The following is a 20,780-nucleotide window of genomic DNA, read 5'->3' as shown; positions in this document are numbered from 1 at the left end:
CCATGTTTAAACAAACAAACAAAACAACAAAACCAACAAAAACCGAACAACAACAAAAATAACCCAGAAGAAGCAAACACAGTGGGGATGGAGACTTCAATAAAGTGTGTTCTGCACCACTTCACTAGATGCAGGTCATCTTTGGCATTTCTTGTAGCTGCTTCTGATGTCGTGAACTCTTTTGTGAGTTACAACTGCTGCTCCAGCCCTGTGAAGAGGAGTTTTTTCCTAGCCAAACAAGAAACAGTTAGCAGAGGAGACTAAAACTATAGCAAATTCTGTCAGCACCATTATGGAGAGAAACCCAGAAAAAGTTTGCACATATGCATGACTTTTAAATACAGTTCCCATGAAAGTTAACCTAAATACATTAAGTGATCATTTTGGACTCAGTCATTGAATACAGGAGACCCTGTCAGCACAAGACCCCCAAGTCTCCTCAAAGAGAGGTAGTAGGGCTTTTTGGAAAATGCACCAGGTGTGGAGCAATACAGGCAACATCTGTGCTTGCTTTTTGCTGTGGAGGCTATAAATTCTGCAAAAACTTAAACACTGACTGTTTCAAAATAAACTCATTTCCAGCAAAGAGCAGAAATGCATTATGGCCAGTGGGAGGAAGCACGCAGGAGGGATGAGCCTCAAACAGCCCCAAGAGATAGAAGTATAAATCTTTTACAGTACTGATACCACTTTTGTCTTACACTTTCTTCTGCATTAGAGTCCACTAATCCATGAGTAGCATGACATTTAAGCGTGTAATTGCCCTGTCTTTTTCTATTTTTATCTCAATTCCTAAGAAAACAAAGCAGGTTATTTTCAGTTTTGAAAATAATTCAAAACTATACTAAATCCAAGTAGTATAAGCACAGAAGCCTAAGGAGAAGCAGATAAAAATATACATGAGAGACTAAACATTAAGTATACAGTGGGGTTTTCCTCTTCTGTGTCTTTTGGGTAATACAAGTTATTAATAATCAGTAAACTACTGCTTGGGAGATAGCATTTTCTTTTTAATGAATAACAACTCCTGGTTATAAGACTACATTTGAGAGCCAGAAAATCTGTTTAGAAAAACATAAAGACGTGTTAATCAAAGAAAATTTGTTTCTGAACTTACAAAAGGTTGAATGTTCAGCTGTTCCTTTCTTCAACTTCAATGTACTCTTCCACATCTAGGTTTCATGTGGAATCACGAGGAGACATTCTTTCCTTGAAAGTCGCTCGTCTGGCTGCAAGTAGGCTGTCGAGGAAAGTTTAAGTGCAAGTTTTCAGATGCAGTGTTTGAATGGGCTTTACATGATCCCAGCTGCTGAAACACTGAAACCCATATATCCTTGGTTAACTAAGTTCTTATCTACATGAATTAAAACATGGATAGAGGAATTAATACAGCCTACATAGAAAGTGTTGCAGCCCTTACATCTTGGTAAGGAGTCAGTCTGCTTACAGAAAACACGATTCTGGAAAAAAATCCCTAAATTCTTGTAGCTCACCGAATTTGTGTCTCGACTTTCTCAGAGCCCTTTTCTGATGATGAAGTTTCCCAAGACACCAAAGACAAGCTCAAGGCTCTGTGTGTCACATCCTATGACCTACAGTATCTTTGCCCCAGCTTTTCAATCCTGTCCCAATCCTTTGTACCATCTCTTTTGATTAGGTGAACAGCAGAGATATTAAAAAAAAAAATGAAGAGGGAGCAGGATTAACTTTTCTGACAGCACTGAGAAGTTAGATTGATTCAGCTTTCTTGAGGGTCTCGACACTCAGTTTAGGGTGTCCACTCTCTTAGTTTTGACTTCACTATTAGGTGTATTTGCTACCCTCATATGATTTTCCTTTCTAAACATTGTCTCCTGCAGTTGCCATCTGCTCCCGCTACAGATTGGTGATGAATTACTACATAAGAGGAAAAAAGTATTGTGAAAGTGAAAGCATTCTTCTGTTTTATGTCTGTCTTTTGAAATTGTTTGCCCAAACACTGTTTTACAACATAGATCCATTTTCTGCTTAACAGGGAAGTTGCATGATACCAACAAGTGAGAGAGGACACAAATCTGAAAGGTTCCTGTCTTTTAAACCCACTCGTATTGGGAATGTGGTCTGTTTTCGCTATGTTTGGCTGCTGCTTCTTTTCCAGTATTCAAAAGCTTCAAGTATTGACCACACTGTGTGAAGTAGCTTTGATCTTGTTTGGGACTTCAAACATGCTGATAGCCTTGGACCATGTTATATATTGTGTAAACTATTACCGCTGAAACATTCAGAGGGCTAATTCAGTAGATATTCTCATGAATGAATCTACAAGGGTGGCCAAAACCACTTTGTAAGCTTGGTTTGTTACTTTGCCAAGCCCTAGAAAAAGTCTTAGATTGTCTCAGTATTTGCAAGACTCACACACAAGATTTATCCCACAATCTAAAAGGGAAAATAAACCTGAGGCTGAGCCATTAATCTCTTTTTGCTGCTTAACAGGTACATGTGAGTGTGACTGTGAATGAAACAGAGGTTATGACCCAAGTTGCCTCCAGACAGGCACTAAGCAGCAGAGATCTCCCGATGCAGCCATGTTGTATTGGGAAGGACAGGAACAATTTACATGTCTGTACATGTTTAGATTAAAAAAACGTAAAATAAAATTCTAAGTCATCACCCTTTTTCTAGGTGCTAGAAAAATGCTACTAGGAAATTGATTCAAATAAGAAAGTTCAAATTAAAAGTAAAGCATGCAACGACAAAATTGAGCAGGTTTCCCCCATTTCTCCTCTCTGTAGCAACCCTGTGACTGTAGTCACACTGCATCAAGTTGTTCAGTTGTTCATGTGTTGGTTTTGGGGAAGAGGCAAGGAGAAAAATAAAGAGCAATCACATAAAACATTTATTGTGAATTGGAAAGTTCTCACCTAGATTCTTGTTTTGCCCTTTGAACTCATGTTAAATCCTGGCATCCATAGTCAAAGAATGACAGAGTAACTGAGCAAAAGTGGCTGAACAACAACAACAAAAAAAAGTTGTTTTGGCTGTTCATAAAAAAAAAGATAATTCTTTAATAATGAAGTGCTATGGTGCGCAACAAAGTACACAAGCATGTATGTGATGAGGTCTCATGCACCTCTCTGGAATTAGGCATCGACCTGAATGCTTTGCAAATCAAGGATAGATTTAAGCATATTCATAAACTTAAGTGTGTACTTCAATGTTTTGTTCGTATTTTTTCAGTGTCTCCAAACCCAACATTAGTTGGCTGCTAACTAGCCCAAACTTTGTGTTTAGATAAGCCTGCTATTACGTTGTGATTACTCTTTAGTTGGTTTTATGGATTGTTTTATGTAAAGCCCTAGATCTATGTAGGAATTGATCAGAGTGTCTGTAGCAAGACTCCGAAACAGATTTTCAGTTGAATCAATACAAAAGTCTTATTTATTTTACACAGTGGCAAGGTTATACAAACAAAAACAACTGTCTTCTTTATCTTTCATACAAATAGCAGAGCAACCAAATACACTTGTATTTTTCTGTTTCAAAACAATCCATGCCTATGCAAAGAAATGCTCATCAATTAAGATGTCTAGATTTTGCTCCAGAAGTAGTAAAATATACTTTCAAAATTTTTGTCGCCCAGTCCTAAATGTAAAAGTTAAAGGGGAAAAAACTCAAAACATCACCTCATTTGAATGTTTCATGTCAATTCCCTTTTGACATTATTGCTTTGCATATTTAATTGAGTTTTATTCATAGTAATTAATGTTTCCATGCATATTTAGAATGAAGTTTTTTGGTTTGTATTTAAAGCAACACCTAACGGCAGAGGCTGAATTTCCATCTCAAAGTATTTGAAGGCAGTTAAATGGCAGAAGAAAATTTATGTCTCCCAGATCGTACTTTCCACTGAGGTTTCTGTGAAGTTCCTGACACAGAGCTGCTTTAGTCTCACAGAAGCCAGCATCAGGATCTGAACTCCTTTGGTTGACTCATTTCACAGATACAGCAGAGGACTGTATGATCATTTAGTTTGACCAACAGTCAGTACAACTGGTAATGTGCAATCACAAGCCCAGAATTTCTAATGAAGCTGCAGCAGATTTTCAGTAAGACATACATATACTAGATAAAATATCACATTAGTAAGAGACACATTTGTAAGAGCATTGAGCATTGTCTTAATCAGTAATTATTAAAAATCTTACATCTTGTAGCTGCATGTTTATTTTACTCTGTTCTTAACTTTTTAGGCCATTCTCCACTGTGTTGAGTTGCACGCATGATGCACTCAAGTCTTGTCTTCACCCTTTCATAGATAAATTATTTGAGCTTGATAAGAGTAATTGTAAATTGTGTTTCCAGCATTTGTTCAGAAAACAAGCAGCAAAGACTCATTGCTCATTGTCCAAGAGTATCCTTTTTGAAACATCGGTACTAGGCACATGCACATATCATCCAGGAATAGTATCATTGCTGTCCTTAAAAAAAGTGTGTATGTGGTGATAAGAAACGATACACACAGGGACACAGACAGAAAGGCACTGGCACAGAGTTCATGTTAGCAGCGAGAGCAGAGCCAGGCAGAGCTGAGCTCTCTTTCATTAACAGTTCTCAATTTATATGTTTACAGATACAGGGCTGGACCAAGAGGTTAGACAGTTTTTTCAAAAAATGTTATTCCAAACACACCACACTCATGTTGTGACTGTTTTCAGTCACGTTCCCATGTATATTTTGTGAGCAGCATTCTGACCCACTCATTCACATGTCCAGGCCCAACATTCACACATCATACATATGGGGGTGGTTTTCCGACCTGAGATATCATTCTCACTGGCCTGGGCTACCATTTCTTACACTCATAAAAAACATACTTCTGTATAATCTGTCCAAGGCCCTTTAGCTGGAACTGCTGTTCCCACAATGTAAACCCACTTTCCTTGCTATCCCGCTGCTTATCTATCAAAGAATAATACATGGATGCTTAGAGCACCTTCTTGAAGTTGTAGGTGGCTGTCTACCTTACATCTTAAATGCTTTTTACCATTAATGTGTTTCTGGACATTTTCTCTCATTTTATGTGTTGCACTTTCAGTCCTAGGTGCAAAATTTTATGCATGATTTTATATAAAATTAAATTACAAACACACTACTTAAATAGATTTACCTTCATAGATGATCCAGATCACTCAGTCTCTATTGCCATCCTTACTTCCAGTTCCACTAATTTCTGTGTCATCAGATTTGACAGTGAGCTCTATAAGAATGTAATTTCAACTTTCCTCAACTACAAGGAAGTGTTATAGCCTCTTAAGATTTGAGACTTAATAATTGCACGCTCTTAGTAATGGTTTGTTAAACAAAATAAGTACAACTGTATCTGTTAAGCCATCATAATGGTTTCAAAGTACAAACTGACATGTCAAATCTCCTGTTAACTTCCTTATGAGAGGGTAGGATCAGTTCAAAAGTATGTTCTCAGATCAGTTCCACATACTCAATTACTTTATTTGCAACTGGGGGAAGTTCATTCGTAACACTGCTGCAGTCAACACAATCTAGGTGTCTTTAGCGATGAAGTTGGGGGTTTAGTTTAGCAGCAGCTCCTCAAGTCCCTTGAAGTACTGATACCAGAAAGCTCCATAGCTGTTGGTTCATGTCCCGTTCTCCATAAATAGTGTTTGCAAATATATCGGACTTCTCCAGAACCTTCCTGTCATAAAGTAAGTTTTCTGTGATAACTTGAATTATGACACTCTGCTGAGATTTTCTTTAAGACCCTTTGCAATTTTCACAACCTTTTTCCATTTGTTGCCTATTTTGCAGTCTTTCGTGCACAGTGTGTCATGTGTCTCTGAACTAACCTTCACCATTGCAGAAGGACTGAGTCAAATCTCCTAAGACAGTAACAGGAGTAACTGTGTGGTACTTTTTTTGCCTTATGCAAATCTTTTCATTTGCTTTGTTCTTGAATAGGCTTTCCATTTCCTTCCCAGGCCTTCCTAGATTTCACTGGACTAATTCTCTCATTTCTGCCACATGATCTCATCTGCAAAATATAACTAGCCACTCCCTCTAGTGGTTTGGCCTTATCTTCCCAGGTTTCTCTTATAATAAATATATAGTGGGCCTTGCATTCATCAACTCTAGCATGTTCAAATGGTGAAAAGCCCGTTGGTGCCGCAGGCACTTACTTCCCTATAGACAAACTAAAATAGCAGCCATTCATCTGAGTCTGATCCTGTATTGTTAATGAATTTTCACAGCATGCATTTCAGTATTAGATTAAACATTTCTGCAGTGCTGTCTAAGGACGCTATGGAGTGATTTTTATACTTCTGTCTCAAGATAATAGTTTCATGAGCTCGAAGTTTGTCCTCTGGAAAGTTATAATCACCTCTGACATACCAAATAAGCAAATAATGGGACCAGGGGTACAATAACCTGATGTTTTTTTATGGTTCTTAGGGAAAAGGTTTCTAGGCATCGAGTAGCACAGATATTTATTGCTGAGGTAAAGGCACTGTGAAACAGCTCCAGTCTCGAGAACTCCACATGTCTACAGGAAAACAGGGAAAAACTCCTCCGTTCTAATAACAGAATATGAGGCAGTCATAATTTTCTGACTTATCCTGCTTTTACTTCCCTCTTTTGTCCCTTGAGGAAAAGTGGGGACATGTGTCTTTCCTTCAGCCTCCAGAACAAGTCCTGTTGTCTCACATCCCACCCTCTTACTGTTCTTCTCTCCCTCCTTCTGCCCCAGGACATCCTACCATTAACACCAGATGTCACCAGGCTATTGGTTCATGAATCAGAGTGACCTGAACACAAGGTAAAAATTAAGAAAAAAAGACTGCAGTAATCCAACAGTCCTTAAAATCTGGGTATGAGCACTCACAGCCAATACCTCTTCATCTGTTTCCTCACAAGTCCTCTCATTTCTACAAGTTCACAACATTGTTAGAAAAACAAGTTTCCTGGTCCGTCTTAAATCAGCTCCTTGCTACTCTCCCACCCTCACAATTCCCATAACAGCATATCCTTCTTCAGTATCACTTTTCTCTTTTCCCTATAAAATGGAAAGAGAAGGAAAGGGGGCAGAAGTGGATTTGCGTAAGCCCTGGGCTCCTCACACTCTCATCAGTCTCTGGGAAGGTGAATGATTAATTGAAACCATCTGCTCATGACCTTCTCTCCATGTGGTTAGTTTGATTCTGCCACATATGTTCACACAAAGTCTAAATAAAACCATCTTCTTCTCCCCTGCTTCTTAACAACTTGAGATAGAAGTAATAGTCTTTGATTTGAAAACAGCTTAAAAAACAAATTGTGAAGAATCTGTCTTTAGTACTGTATAAATGATCCTTAGAAACTTATCCAAATTATTTTAAAGCAAGACTTACCATGTCTCTGATTAGTTGTTATCTTAGAGAGAATGAAAACATCAAGTCTAGATGGAGAGAGAAAGGGAGAAACTTGGTCTTACTAGATAACTGTGACTCTGCGAACTGAAGTGTTTTAAAAAAAATCTTGGGACTTTCTGTAAAACTGCCCTATTTTTCTTTCTTTTTTGGAACTTAGAGAGGGTCAAATAAAAATATGAGCCAAAGGCCACAAAAATGGCAGAATGGAAAGAATTGTCTCCTTGAGGAATTATTCATCCTTCATGAATACTGAATCCCCAGGGTTGATGGTGTGCAGCTGAGGCCAGGGAGCAGCTGTTCTTTTCACATATACTCTCTAATTAATAAAAGAATTGTCATACTTTTTTTCCTAGACAGGACTTCAGGCAGGTAAAAATGCATTACTTTTTGATCCATTTGCTGGTCTTTTCATGCTAAGTAGGCTATTTATATAGTAGTGGTAGTATCAGTAGTAGTAGCAGCAGCAGCAGCAGCAGTAGTAACAGTCTTCATACAATCATCTGCAGAGAAAACAGCCACATATGGAGATATACTTCCATGTGTGCTTATTTCCTTCCTGCAATTCTTAGCAGTAGCTACAACCTATGGCAATTACTTACTTTCTCCTTTCTGTTCTTTGCTGACTCCACAAGACTTTCTGCATCACGTTCTTCAAACACTTCCCAGGGAGAAATCTGTCCCTACATTGACACATCCCTCTCAACATGTGAGCACTGATTCAAGGATATACAAGGTGCACCAGGTCTGTAATATGCCATTTGTATGGATAATTGTTGCATCCAGGGTAAAACGAACACGCTATGACTACCTTTATTCAGAATTTCTTTTTCTTCATCCTCTTCTTCACTTTCTTCATCTGTTTTTGTTCTTCATCTTCTTTCGTTTCTGTCTGTACATATACAAATTTTTGCTCTTTAGGATGGTGGTATGGACCTTTTGCAGTTTTTGTGAATGTTGCTTTTCCTGTTTGTCTCTTAGTAGAGGTGGCGTAACATGCACAATGATCATGAGGCATTTTTAGTTACATTTCTTCCACTTCCTTGAAGGTGACTCTCATGCTGCTGCCACATAGTAAAGAAACAGGACTAGAGGCAGACATCCTCATGGAGCCACAGCTCATGCCCCATGTAGAAAGAAGAGGTGCTGTCAGAGGCAGAATGCGTCTGTGCCTCTGCAGTTTTCAGAACGTGCAGCTGGGAGAGAAACTTTGCTGTCTGCAGAACTAGAAGGGGCAAAGCTTCTCACTCCTGAAAAGGCTGCAATATCCTCAGCTTATGGAACAAGGACATGCAGGACTTCCCTGAATTAACTCTTGTTTAAGCCAGCACACAGGTTAGAGAAAAACAACCCACGCTGACTTTAGAAAAATGCCAGTGATGGAAAAGTCCTGGAATTGTCTTGAATACAAATTTAACACAGTATGAATTATTCTGGTTTTGGAAAGAATAATAATGTAATCACAGCCAAAGAACAAGATTTATGAGCTCCTTATTTTTCACTGCAAAAAAACCATACATATAGTCTTGTAAATTTTTCTTGTCTCACTGTAGCCATCAGATACTCCTGTGAATACAAGAAGCCCTTTTATATTGATTTCCTGTTCTTCTTCATTGCTTGAACAGGCATAAAATAACATATGTCTGTGATTCTTCTTATTGGTCTCTAAGTGTATTTTTGTTTGTTAACTTAAAGAATCAATAAAGCTTAAAACCAAATTCATCTCTGAGGTAAATTAACTAAAACTTCTGAAACTGCACAAGCAATAAGTTGATGTTAAATATTTAATATGGTACACTCTTGAAATATTTCTCTTGGTACAGACACAAATAAAAAAGTAGCAATTCAGTAAAGCATGACTGCTGAAGTCAGATAGTATTTAATGCAAAAAGTCTTGTATTTAACATGAATCAGACTTTATATTATCTGCCTGCTCTTACTAGAGCTTAAAAACGTGTGCAGCAATAATCAGAAATTATTTGAAGATGAAACTCAGAACAAAATAATTTAATATGCAGTTAGCAATTGCTGTGTATCATGCACTGAGTATCAGGTTATGTCTAAGAAAAAAAATCTATAAGTACACCTTCTCCATCCAAAAATCCTTCTTTCACCTTCTGTTTATTGTGATGAAAGAATTTAAAAAAAGAGAAAAAAAAAAGTGATAAATACTCTTAAAAAGAAACATTATTTTAATAATCTTCTTAGAAAATGTACCTTTCAAGTGCTTACTCTAGAGAAGCCAAAAAATAATTTCAGTATTTCACGTAATCTTAAAGATTATGATGCTCTTCAAAGCACGTTGTCATGATTTCTATTACATTACACGAACCATTTTAATAAGAAGCCTGCCTTTCCAACTCTCCTGATTACCTCTCTGCTTATTTCTTTCATTCCACTTTAAAATTAGACCACATCAAGTGCATAAAGAAAGGAGATTCTTTTGCTTCTTTGCAGGAAAATAGAGAAAAATTGGCAAGTTTTAGCTTAGAACACTGAACAAAACTGTACCTCAGAAAGCTGAACATAGATAGCATCAAGATGTCTCCTCTACTAAAGTTAGAAGCTGATAAATTTTGCTGCCAGTGCTTTTGCCTGGACCAGCTAGGAGTGCCAAATGACCCACATACACGCCCCTCAGAGAACAGATAGACAGTCTCTTTTTTCTGATAGCTCCACAAAATGCCAGGATCCATTCCTTGGCCCTTGGTGTCCTCCTGCCTGCTTGTGTTGATCAAGGTCAAAGAATAGGCCTTTGGCTGTCCTTCCTCTGTGCACGTTCTTGTGTAACTTCTCACCATGCTTGCAGATTAGTACCTGACAAAACCCCCGATGAAGAGAATATGACTGTAGTCTGCATGACTGAAGTCTGCTTGTTTCTGTCTTTGCCAAAGACTGTTTAATTAATACTGCAATGAAACCAGGGAAGTGACTTCTTCTTCTCTTCCTTCCTTCTTTCTTCTTCCTACTTCCTTCTTCCTCCTTCCTTCTTCCTTCTTCCTTCTTCCTTCTTCTTTCTTCCTCCTTCCTCCTTCTCTCTTCTCTCCTTTCTCTTCTCTCTCCTCTCTTCCTTCTTCCTTCTTCCTTCTTCCTTCTTCCTTCTTCCTTCCTTCTTCCTTCTTCCTTCTTCCTTCTTCCCTCTTCCTTCTTCCCTCTTCCTTCTTCCTTCCCTCTTCCTTCTTCCTTCTCTTCTTTCTCCTTTCTTTTTCTTTCTTCCTGCTCTCTTTTCTTCTTTCTTTCTTTTTTCTTCTTTTTCTTTCTTCTTTCTTCTTTCGTCTTTCTGCTTTCTTCTATCTTCTTTCTCCTTTCTTCTTCCCTCTTCCTTCTTCCTTCTTCTTTCTTCCTTCTTTTTTTTCTCCTCTTTCTTCTTTCTTCTTTCTTCTTTCTTCTTTCTCCTTTCCTCTTAATACTAGAGAGTCTAACTTTTCTAATCTCTGACTTGAAACTAGTGTTTCAGAGCTTTTCTAGGATCCAAAGCATATGTAATGTTCCACTAAATGAGATCCAAGACCTGCCAACTCACAACTGGTCTTTAAAATTGTGTCTTTCTGAGTATCATCTGATGTTCCTCTATATCCTCTTGCATATTGACAAGATCTTGTTAATGAATTCCTTGTAACTGAAAAGCTACAGGAAACCTCATGAAGCCTTACAGAGGGCACAATATGCCTTTTCTGAGAGACTGCATATCACAGCATTAGAAACTTCTGTTGCTACTCTGTTTTTATAGACGAACAGCCATTGCAAAATACAGAACAGAATTTTGTAGTCATTGTTCTTTTATCTTCATTTTAAACTCTGGAATTCCAAAATATTTTGATCATTGATGAGATTCTTGATTTTTTAATTTAACTGTTCAACTTTGTTATGGATCTCTAACTGGTTACACCAAGCCTCTGACCACAGAAATAAGTGCAACAGACAAGAAACATTAAGATAGTGATAATTACCATAAGCTATTTTTTTGAGAGTTTTTCACAAAATAGCTAAGAGAATCGCAGCTTATGTCTGATACTGAAAACATCATGCAAACATCAAAACAGAAAACCTTTCTCATCTTATGTCTGCTTGTTATTTGCAAAAAGGCAAAGTTCCAAATTGTCTGTTAAAAGATGTCTAAGTGATTCTTTTGTCTTTTTATGCTCATAAACATTGAATTTCAAGTTTCAGAAAAGATTGATGTCTGAAATTTTTCTTACTATGACTCTCTTCCTTCCGACATGAACTTCAAGAGTCTCTCAACCCTGCAGTTGGTTTCTATTAAATACTTATGGTGGTGTCATTATTTTCCAATTAAATAATCCAGAGAATAATAGGATTATAGAATGGTTTGTGTTGGAAGGGACCTTAAAAGATCATCTAGTTCCAACCCCCCTGCCACGGGCAGCGTCACCTTCCACTAGACCAGGTTGTTCAAAACCCCATCCAACCTGGCCTTGAACACTTCCAGGGATGGGGCATCCACAGCTTCTGTGGGTAGCCTATTCTTCTGCTTCAGCACCTTCATGGTGAAGGATTTCTTCGTTATGTCAAATGTACATCTATCCTCTTCCATTTTAAAGCCATTACCCCTTGTCCTGTCATTTCATGGCCTTGTAAAAAGCCCCTCTCCAGCTTTCTTGCAGGCCTCCTTTAGGTACTGAAAGGCTGCTACTACATCTCCCCAGAGCCTTCTCTACTCCAAGCTGAACAACTCAAATTCTCTCAATCTGTCTCTGTAGAAGAGGTACTTCAGCCCTCTGATCATCTTCATGGCCCTCCTCTGGACCTGCTCCAGTAGGTCCATGTCCTTCTTATGTTGAGGACCCCAGAACTGGGTGCAGTACTCCAGCTGCGGTCTCACCAGAACAGAGTAGAGGGGGAGAACCACCTCCCTCAACCTACTAGTCATGCTTCTTTTGATGCAGCCCAGAAAGCAATAATCCTTTTAATGCCTTTTAAAACTCTCAGCAAAATTACTCTATATAACTGGGCAAAAAGTTGGTTATTCCTTTTGATGGTATCCTCCAGGCAACAGATGAGAACAATGTATGTTGAAATAGTGCTTGCTTACTGGAGTTGTCCAGTCATAGTACTAATGCAAGAAAGTCCTGAATTACTTTATCTGCTTGGAGGTGGGGAAATTCTGTAGACTAACGTAATTGATACTATTCCCTTTAAAATTAAAAACAGAACACAACCAAAAAAAACCAGTTCCAGGGTTAATAGATCTAATAAAAACTTCTGAGCACACAGCCTTTGTGTACATTGTCATGACTAAGTTTGTTTTTATTCTAAAAAGAGAAAGCAGGAAAACTACATTGAAAATGAGCTATAAAATTCAGTACTTGCCCATTGGTATAAAATTCAGCCACTCTGGATCACATGATTTTTATTATCATAGTAGATGTTTTATTATTGTTTGTTTGGGTAACACTGTAAATTGAAACAGTGCTTCCGAATTCACTAGAAAACCATCCCTCTGCTAAGAAGCTGATGATGTAATTTTGATAAGTGGTAAAGAAGCAGCATATGGTTAAAGAAAAATTACAGAATAGAACTCAGTAGTGGAAAATTCCTTACAATAAATGTTTTTGAAGGAAAGAGGAATTTAAAGGGACAAGAAAAAGTGCAAGTGAAACCAAGTAGTAAATGGCATCTTAGGTGTTGTTCAATGTGTACAGTATTATGCAGGATTTGAAGAGTAATTGCATTCAGAGATTTAAAGTGTTCTGATAAAAGCCAAATCTGACTTCTTTGAGATAAAAGTACACAATTTATTTAATCTGGAGAAAATCACACTAAACTAGGGAAGGTATAGTCTGTTCTTAAAATACAGGAGTCTGAGATAGGTGTTGAACTGGAACTTAAGTGGTAAAAGGCAGTACTGGAAGAGAAGAATAAGGCTCGACGCAGGGAGAGAAGAGCATGGGTAGAAAAGAATTGAGAGGAGGTAGAAGATTATGGAATAGAGGTGAAAAGAAAACAAATATGCTATTTTTAACAGGATTTGAGAATAAGTTGTATATTGTAAGCATAAGCCCTGAACCCTTCACCTGCTGTTGAGCTACTCTCCTTTATATACTTCTCTGCTGCCTTTGCACTTCTTATCCACACGTTACATATGCTGTGATCCATAAATGGACACCCAGTTATGCCTGCTTTATCCCTGACATTTCTTTTATGCAGAAAAATTGTTTAGAGTAGCTTTCTGCCCAGCCTTGGAGCAGAGCAAGATAATTTGAATATCAATTTGATCTGGCACGTCTCTAATCATCAGAGCACATGGTAAAGTAAGAGATGTGTCTTGTGTTTGTCTATATGAATGCAGCAAAGCAGCTGATGAATTAGCCCCCTTCAGTCACCACCACAAACACAGAAGTTCAGGTAAGGTGAGCAAGGGCAACTGACTGTGCCAACACCATTAAGGGAAAAGGCAGTAATCTTCTGGCAGCAAGACAAAGAGATTGCAAGGGAATGGAGATTAAAAACCCATATACTTGCTCAGCCTGAGTGGTTTGGCTGGCATGGAAGCAAAACAAGCTCATCCTCTAGGAAGAGAGGACAAGACAGTCAGCAAAGCAGTCGAAGGGTCATTTGGCATTTCAGAGAAGGGGATGAAGGGACAGTGTAGTGGCCCAGTAAATTTGACTGGAAGTCAGAGCCAGGAATCCTGATTGCCCATTGCAGCTCTCTCTTGGGTTTACTCTGTGGCTGGAGGCTTGTGCTTCCAACTTTTTGTCTCCTTGTCTTCGCATCAGCAAAATGTGAATGATGATATTCATAGCTTTTGCAGGTATTTTCTGATGCTTAATTCAGTAACACTTTTGAAAAATGCAAAGGCAGCTGGAAACATTACACTTAACTCCCTTGTTTGTACATTAGTAAGCCTCATGTACACAATCATCACATTCAGTGTACAGATGGCAAGTTTAGACTGTAATTAATTTCATAAAGCCAGCAGCATGGGCATTTCCGTGCAATACACAGAACAAAAGCACTAAGCTTGCCCTATACATTCCTTGGAACAGTCCCTGATGTCAGAGAGAGACAGATACTTGCAGACACAAAGGAACAACCATGAGAGAGACTTCCTTCTATGTACATATATGTAGTGCCTAATAATATAATCTTGCTTTAGTAGCAGCAAATGACCCCTCATAAATTCTTTGGTTTGTGTATGACAGCACAGGATGGTAGACTAGAGAAGAAGGAGGAAAATTACGATTTAATAATAATCTGATGCCAGTTTACACCCAGTATGGCTAACAGTTCTTCAATGTGCTTACATTTGGGAGGAGAGGGATGGACTGAGTCAAGGCAGAGTGCATCCCTCTGGATGTATTTATACTCATACAAATTCTGGAGTGCCAGAAAATGAGGCTGAAGTGGGAACACAAGGCAGTGGGGCATGGAGTGAGGTGGAGCATGCTCACCTGGCCACGGTTGCTGCGATGCAAGTTTCTTTTCTAATTTCTTTTCCTTCCTCCCACCCTTTGCTTTTTGCCTTCCCTGCTCCCCGTACCTCCCCCCCCACCCCCCCACCCCGCCCCCCCTTTTTTTTTCCTGTTACTCTATCTGAGGCTGAAGCAGCTGGAGGAAAACAGTACCGATTGAGAGCTTCATTGAACACTCTTCACAGGGGAGTGCTCCGCGTGTGGGCTGGAGAGTCACTAATGGGGCATACAAATACCTGAGGGTCATGTCTAATTGCCATGGCAAGCCAGATTTCTTCACATGAGCTGGGTGCATTCATATCAAGGGGAGTCTTTCAGTTTTAATGTGCCCTAAACTTTCTTTCTCCACCAGACTGGACTTGGTTTTTCTGAAAGCTGTTTTCAGTCTGACCCTCTACAATTCATCAGACACCTTAAGCTGCAAGATTTTCAGGGTGCTGCTTTGGTTACAGGTTCTTAACTGCTGCTCATCTCCTACTGATATTGCACAAAACCTGCCAAAAGCCTTCTTTTGTAGATAGAAATGAATCTGGATTAGTTTCCAGACAATCTGTCAAGAAATTTTAGAGCACATAAGCTCCAAAAAACAAGTTTTGTTTCCGTGACCATTTTTGTACAGGCATTTGTCTACTCCTATCCACATATGGTTTGTATTTTTCTGAAAAAATTCAAGTAATTCAAATATACATTTCAAATGAGCATGCTTAACAGCCAGGAATAATTGCTTTGTCTTACACAAGGCTCCTAGTGCTAGCTCAGTATAGCTGCACATTTTGCTTTTCTATTGCTACCGTGAAGAGTACTCTGAAAGAGAAATAACCAAGTCTAGCAATTCTCATATAATTTGGGATTTCTTTTTAAATTATTTGCTGTCGAAATTAAGGTGTTGATCTTGTATATTTGCTATTCAAATCAATATGCTCATGTGCCGATTTACATGGTAAAGTTAATCTAAGTATGATAGTATCTCAACCCCACACTGCTCCCTAATCTGCTCCAACATCTTTATCTCCTCTCCTCAGCACTGCAGTGATAACACCCACCATTGCCAATCAGATATGAATATAGTAGGTGCTTGGAAGAGAGGTTACACTGGAAAAAACGTTGTGGTCACCATCCTGGATGACGGCATTGAAAGAAACCATCCAGACTTGCTGCAGAATTATGTGAGTATCCACCGGAGTCCAGAGTTGTTGCTGTGTTATTATCCTAAATAAATTTGCTGCTCCTGGAAAGATGGAGTAGTGAAGAAGGAAGGATCATACAAGGGAGAAACAAAGACAGCTCCCATCAATGGGAGGAACGAAGACATCTTTTGTTAATTTGTATTGTTTTAGTTAAGACTATGTTCAGTCTGAACATATTTAATATCTGAATGCCACTTGTAGCTGAGTCCTGAATTTCTGAAGGACTGCAACTAATCATAGGATATTTTTTCTCTTTTCTGTAAGTATTTTACTTAATATCCTCATACTCTCAGATCTTACGAATGGAATACGCTACTTTTCAGTTAATGTATGCAGCTGAAGTCCATTTTTGGCCAATGCATTTAGCTAGCAAGACAGCAGCTTTTCTCAAAGGCTGTGATTTTAGGCATATCCTTCCATGTATTTGTTTTTAAAGCTACTTCTCTTACTGCTAGAAATAATATGAAAGGAAAAGGACATGACTTGTTATGATTCACTGAGTTAAAAACAGGTGGTTTTGGATATTTTGGAGTCTTTCTGGTAAATCTCTCTTAACTCCAATGAGTTTCCTCACAATGTGTAATAGAGCTTTGTTTTCCACATCCCATGTTTCATGTCACCTCAGGAGGTGTCTGCTTGTGGTTCATCATACTTAAATGATTAGTTTAATATACCTTGTAAGGATTGTGAAATACAAGGAGAAGATGCTTCTCTGTTGTGTGACTTCATGTATTAGTGTCAGAGTTCAAAGCTGTTCAGAACATCATGGCCATGCTCTGCTGAAGTGATTAGTCCTGTGCTTTGGGAGTAGGCATTACATGAAACCACATGACCTTGTGGACCTTATCATTTCTCTGAAATGAAGCATGCAAGGTGTATATTAACACAAGGTAAGAAAACAAACAAATGTGTTTGGATTGAGCCTGACTAATGCAGCTGACCAGCACAAGATGTACATGTACCTTCAGTCCCATTACAGATGCAGATCTTGTATTATGGAAGAGCCCTGAGCGCAGGCTTTTTGCCAGTGAACATATAATCTTGACAGAGCATTGAAGAGATGAAAGTGACAAAAAACATATTTAACAGCCCATCAAAAACTGTAATCGTGTCCACAGTTTAAAGCCATTTATTTGAATTTAGCCATACTTACATCTGTGTCTTTCCCCATGCTACACATGGGATCCAGCTTTGAAATACATGAGGAGGACTGCACAAACACAAGTGACAGGCAGTTGCCCTATTTGGCAATGTATGCTTGATCCCCAGTGCTTGCCGCAATTTTCATTTTAATCTCTTAAGTTATTTAAAAAATCCAAATATTATTTTACCTCCTCAATGAATGACCCAGATTGTATCATATGTCGCCTCATCCAAGTACTATCCTTCCACTGATTTTAAAGTAGCTATTTATTCCCTTACCACCTCCTCTCTCCCTTTCCTCACACCAGCAAGGAATTCCCCCAAAGCAGTACACATTGCTTTTTTGATGACAAATGCCTTCTATATGTCAGATTACTGCTGGTGTGGCTGCAAACAGGAATATTTGAGGTGGATGTGGTAATTGGTTTTGAACAAAGAAGAGATTAAAAAGAGCTGCTTGCCATGTCAACACACAACATGCTACCGCATCAATTAATGGGAGCCATACAAACCAGCAGCTATTTACTGTATAAACTATTTTCAGCTGTAAGAACTCTGGTAAATATAAAATATGGAACAAAAATACAGAGATATATTGCAAATATTTGAAACACTCCAAGGGAAATGGTAATGAAGCTTATGTTGAATTTCAAGCTGTATTTTTATAATAAGATTTTAAAGAAAATGACCTTATTCCTCAAAACTATCAGTGAAATTTCAGTCACCATTGTGCAGATAATTTCTTGAATCTTGAAACATTTAGCAAAATCCCAATTTTGAGAATGGATTCTCTTAACTTCCAAAAGTTTCTTAGAAGAAATGTAGTCTTCTGGTTTAATGAAACACCACTTTTTATTTCCTGTCTGATAAGATACTATGCTTTTTCAGAACATTTGTTATCCTTCTTCCTTTTCAAAAAATAAAATAAAGTATGTAAATCCTGTAATTATTAAATATATAATTCTTACCTAAAACATGCAATCATCATAAAACCACAGGAATGTTAGTTAACCTAATTACTCTCTTGTAGCAACCTGCTGAAGAACTTATAGGCCATATGAGTCAATGGCTAATTAATGAGAAACTGGTTTTCTTTCTCCTGTTGGCTGTAGGATTCACAGGCCAGTTTTGATGTCAATGGAAATGATTTTGACCCTATGCCTCGATACGATGCCAGCAACGAGAACAAGTAAGGCACTATGACATTCATGATATATTCAATCTAGTTCATCAAATAGAAAGTACCACTTCTTCTATGAACGTCCAGGAAACTTGAAATCTCATAAAGCAGCATGATTTGCATTTAAATCTTTGTGAAATACATGTTTATGTCTCTTCCATGCACACTGTATGGCACTTACTCTTTGAAAGCATTTAGAGCCATCCAAGAACACATGAAAATCATTTTGAGAGTTCTGGTCACATGAAATGAACCATTTTCCATCCCTCTGTGATGTATAAAGGGGGACTCTTACTTTTCTCTTTTTTTTTTTTCTCTAACAATGTCTTTTAAAGTGATGGAGACTTAATATGTAGATCCTTGATAGATAATTTATAAACTCAAAAGTTGTAATTCTGCTGGGTTATAATATCTGCATCACATGACTGGTGAGAAATATCTCACAAATCATGTATTTCTCCTTCAGAGCTCAGCTTCCTGATATTTGTCATTCCAGCTTTGCTCTTTGGTTGTGCTTTGGTGAAGCCTGGGAGAAACACAGGGAGGGACACCTCACCTTAGGAAGCAGGTCACTTTCCTGCCCCCAGGAGTATTTCAGGGAGTGATTTGTTGGTAACATTTTTTTCAACTAGGACTTGGCAGAAAGAAATAACTTGAATTAGGAAAACGATAATCCTATCAGCTGTCAACATGTTTTCTTGAGGTCTGGTTGTTTGTTTTTAATTGTGGAAAACATTTAGTATTGTTTGCCTGCAGAAGAGAGACTGCAAGAGGTGAAATGTAGTCCTTTATAGAACTGAAATGCATTTGGGTTTGTGTTGTCTCTTCCCTACAATGCCACAAACTTTATGCAGAAGAAAGCAGCAGGTGTGAGCTGAGAATCAGCAGCAAAACTTAACATTGGTTTGACTGGAGAAGCCAAGTGGAGCAATCTTGGATCACACTTTGATGGGAGAATCCTCTCCTGGTCAATGGTTTCTTCATAACAGCAGTAAAGCATGTCTGGACAGGCTGAAAAACAGCGCCTTGTTACGCATAGCTGCCTGTTACATATAGATCTACTTGTCTCACAGTGAATCTCGAGGAGCTGTCATAACTGCTTTCAGCCATATGGTGAAATAACTGTGAAAACTGAGGTCAACTGAACTGCTAAATACTTGTTTGGTCAGTCAGCCTTATCCTGCCCGGTAGGCTGAGTTGAGAAATGTGTAAGGAATTAGTGCTTAGAAGCTGTATAAATAAACGTACATAAACACACACATATTTCTTAGTGGTGATGACTAGAAATACTGTTTAACATGGAAACACGTTGGTATTAATTTGAATAATAATAATAAAAATAATAACAGTTTATTTAGTTGGAACTGCAATCTTGGCCTGTGTTCTCATTTAGTTGTTCTTATTTGATGCTGTTTACATGCTGCCAAATATTTTTGTCTAGAAACAAGTACATGCAAGAGATGTTTTTTTCCCTTTTGCCTGTTAGGCAGATCTTTCTCATCCTATTTTCATACAGAAGTTCAACTTATTGAATAGTATTTGCCTCTTTGTCACTAGGAATCTCCTAAAGCATGAGAAAATAAAAAGAGAAATTCAGTGAAACATTTTGCTTTGAAATGTGCAAACATTCTGCACATGCATCCTAGTTTAAGTCCAAGCAAAAAAAAAACACTGATATGGAATAAATTGCAGATAGACCAACTTGCTGCATTGCCTTAGTGAAGTTAGTGACAATCCAAGAATTTCAGAGCTAGATGGTAGTATGGAATGTATTAATACTACATTGAAGTTGTTAGGAGATATCCTCAAGACACACGTGCATTGACTGAAACACAAGAATGAATAAAAGTCTATCAATTAATGCTCTTTCAAGGCCTTCTATTTTTCTTACAATTGAGGAATTACATGTGACATTGTTATCACCATTTTAGAAGCGTCCTGTTACTGGTGCAAAAAGGTCAGAATCAGCAAATGCGCTATAAATTTTTGGTGGTTAATAAGAGAAATATTTGGTTTGGCTGATGAGAGGTCTCAAGACTACAAGCAAGGTTTATAAATGTGCTATTATAGTTACTTGAAAATGGAGTAGGAACACATAGGATCACAAATTGTTAGCAGCCCAGAGTACGTAGACATTGCCACTGAGCATGCTGCAACAACTAATTTGTGTGATTGACCCCCTCAGCATCAGTCTAGCTTTGAACTCATTGTCTATATTATAGCCCTGTACGAAGTGTTGAAAGAGCAAAACTGTGACTGCTTGATCACAACAAAAGAGCGGTCACCCCCATTCCTTACTTCATGTTTGTTCCTTCCTCCTTTCCTCAGCCTTTGTGCAGCTCTCTGGAGTGAACCATGCTGAAAAATACGTTGCCAACAACAGCAACAACAAATTGCATTTTCAGCCAGGTCAGGCAGGCACCTCATTCAGTTC

At 38.3% G+C, this 20,780-nt stretch overlaps 1 protein-coding gene across 2 annotated transcripts in view; it reads left to right on the top strand.

Moving 5' to 3' along the window:
• Positions 1-20,780, top strand: part of PCSK5 (proprotein convertase subtilisin/kexin type 5) — a 254,770-nt gene that overhangs the window by 58,085 nt on the left and 175,905 nt on the right. For both annotated transcript variants that reach the window (XM_065861037.2, XM_065861038.2), the window contains exons 4-5: positions 15,859-16,002; positions 18,279-18,355. In XM_065861037.2, the coding sequence (XP_065717109.1) occupies positions 15,859-16,002; positions 18,279-18,355 (221 nt within the window). The remainder of the gene's footprint in view (positions 1-15,858; positions 16,003-18,278; positions 18,356-20,780) is intronic.

The sequence above is a fragment of the Patagioenas fasciata genome, chromosome Z, assembly GCF_037038585.1.
Source record: "Patagioenas fasciata isolate bPatFas1 chromosome Z, bPatFas1.hap1, whole genome shotgun sequence".
In the NCBI taxonomy this organism is placed as follows: Eukaryota; Metazoa; Chordata; class Aves; order Columbiformes; family Columbidae; genus Patagioenas; species Patagioenas fasciata.
The sequence above is the reverse complement of the archived record's forward strand: the minus strand, read 5'-3'. Positions and strand labels throughout refer to the sequence as shown.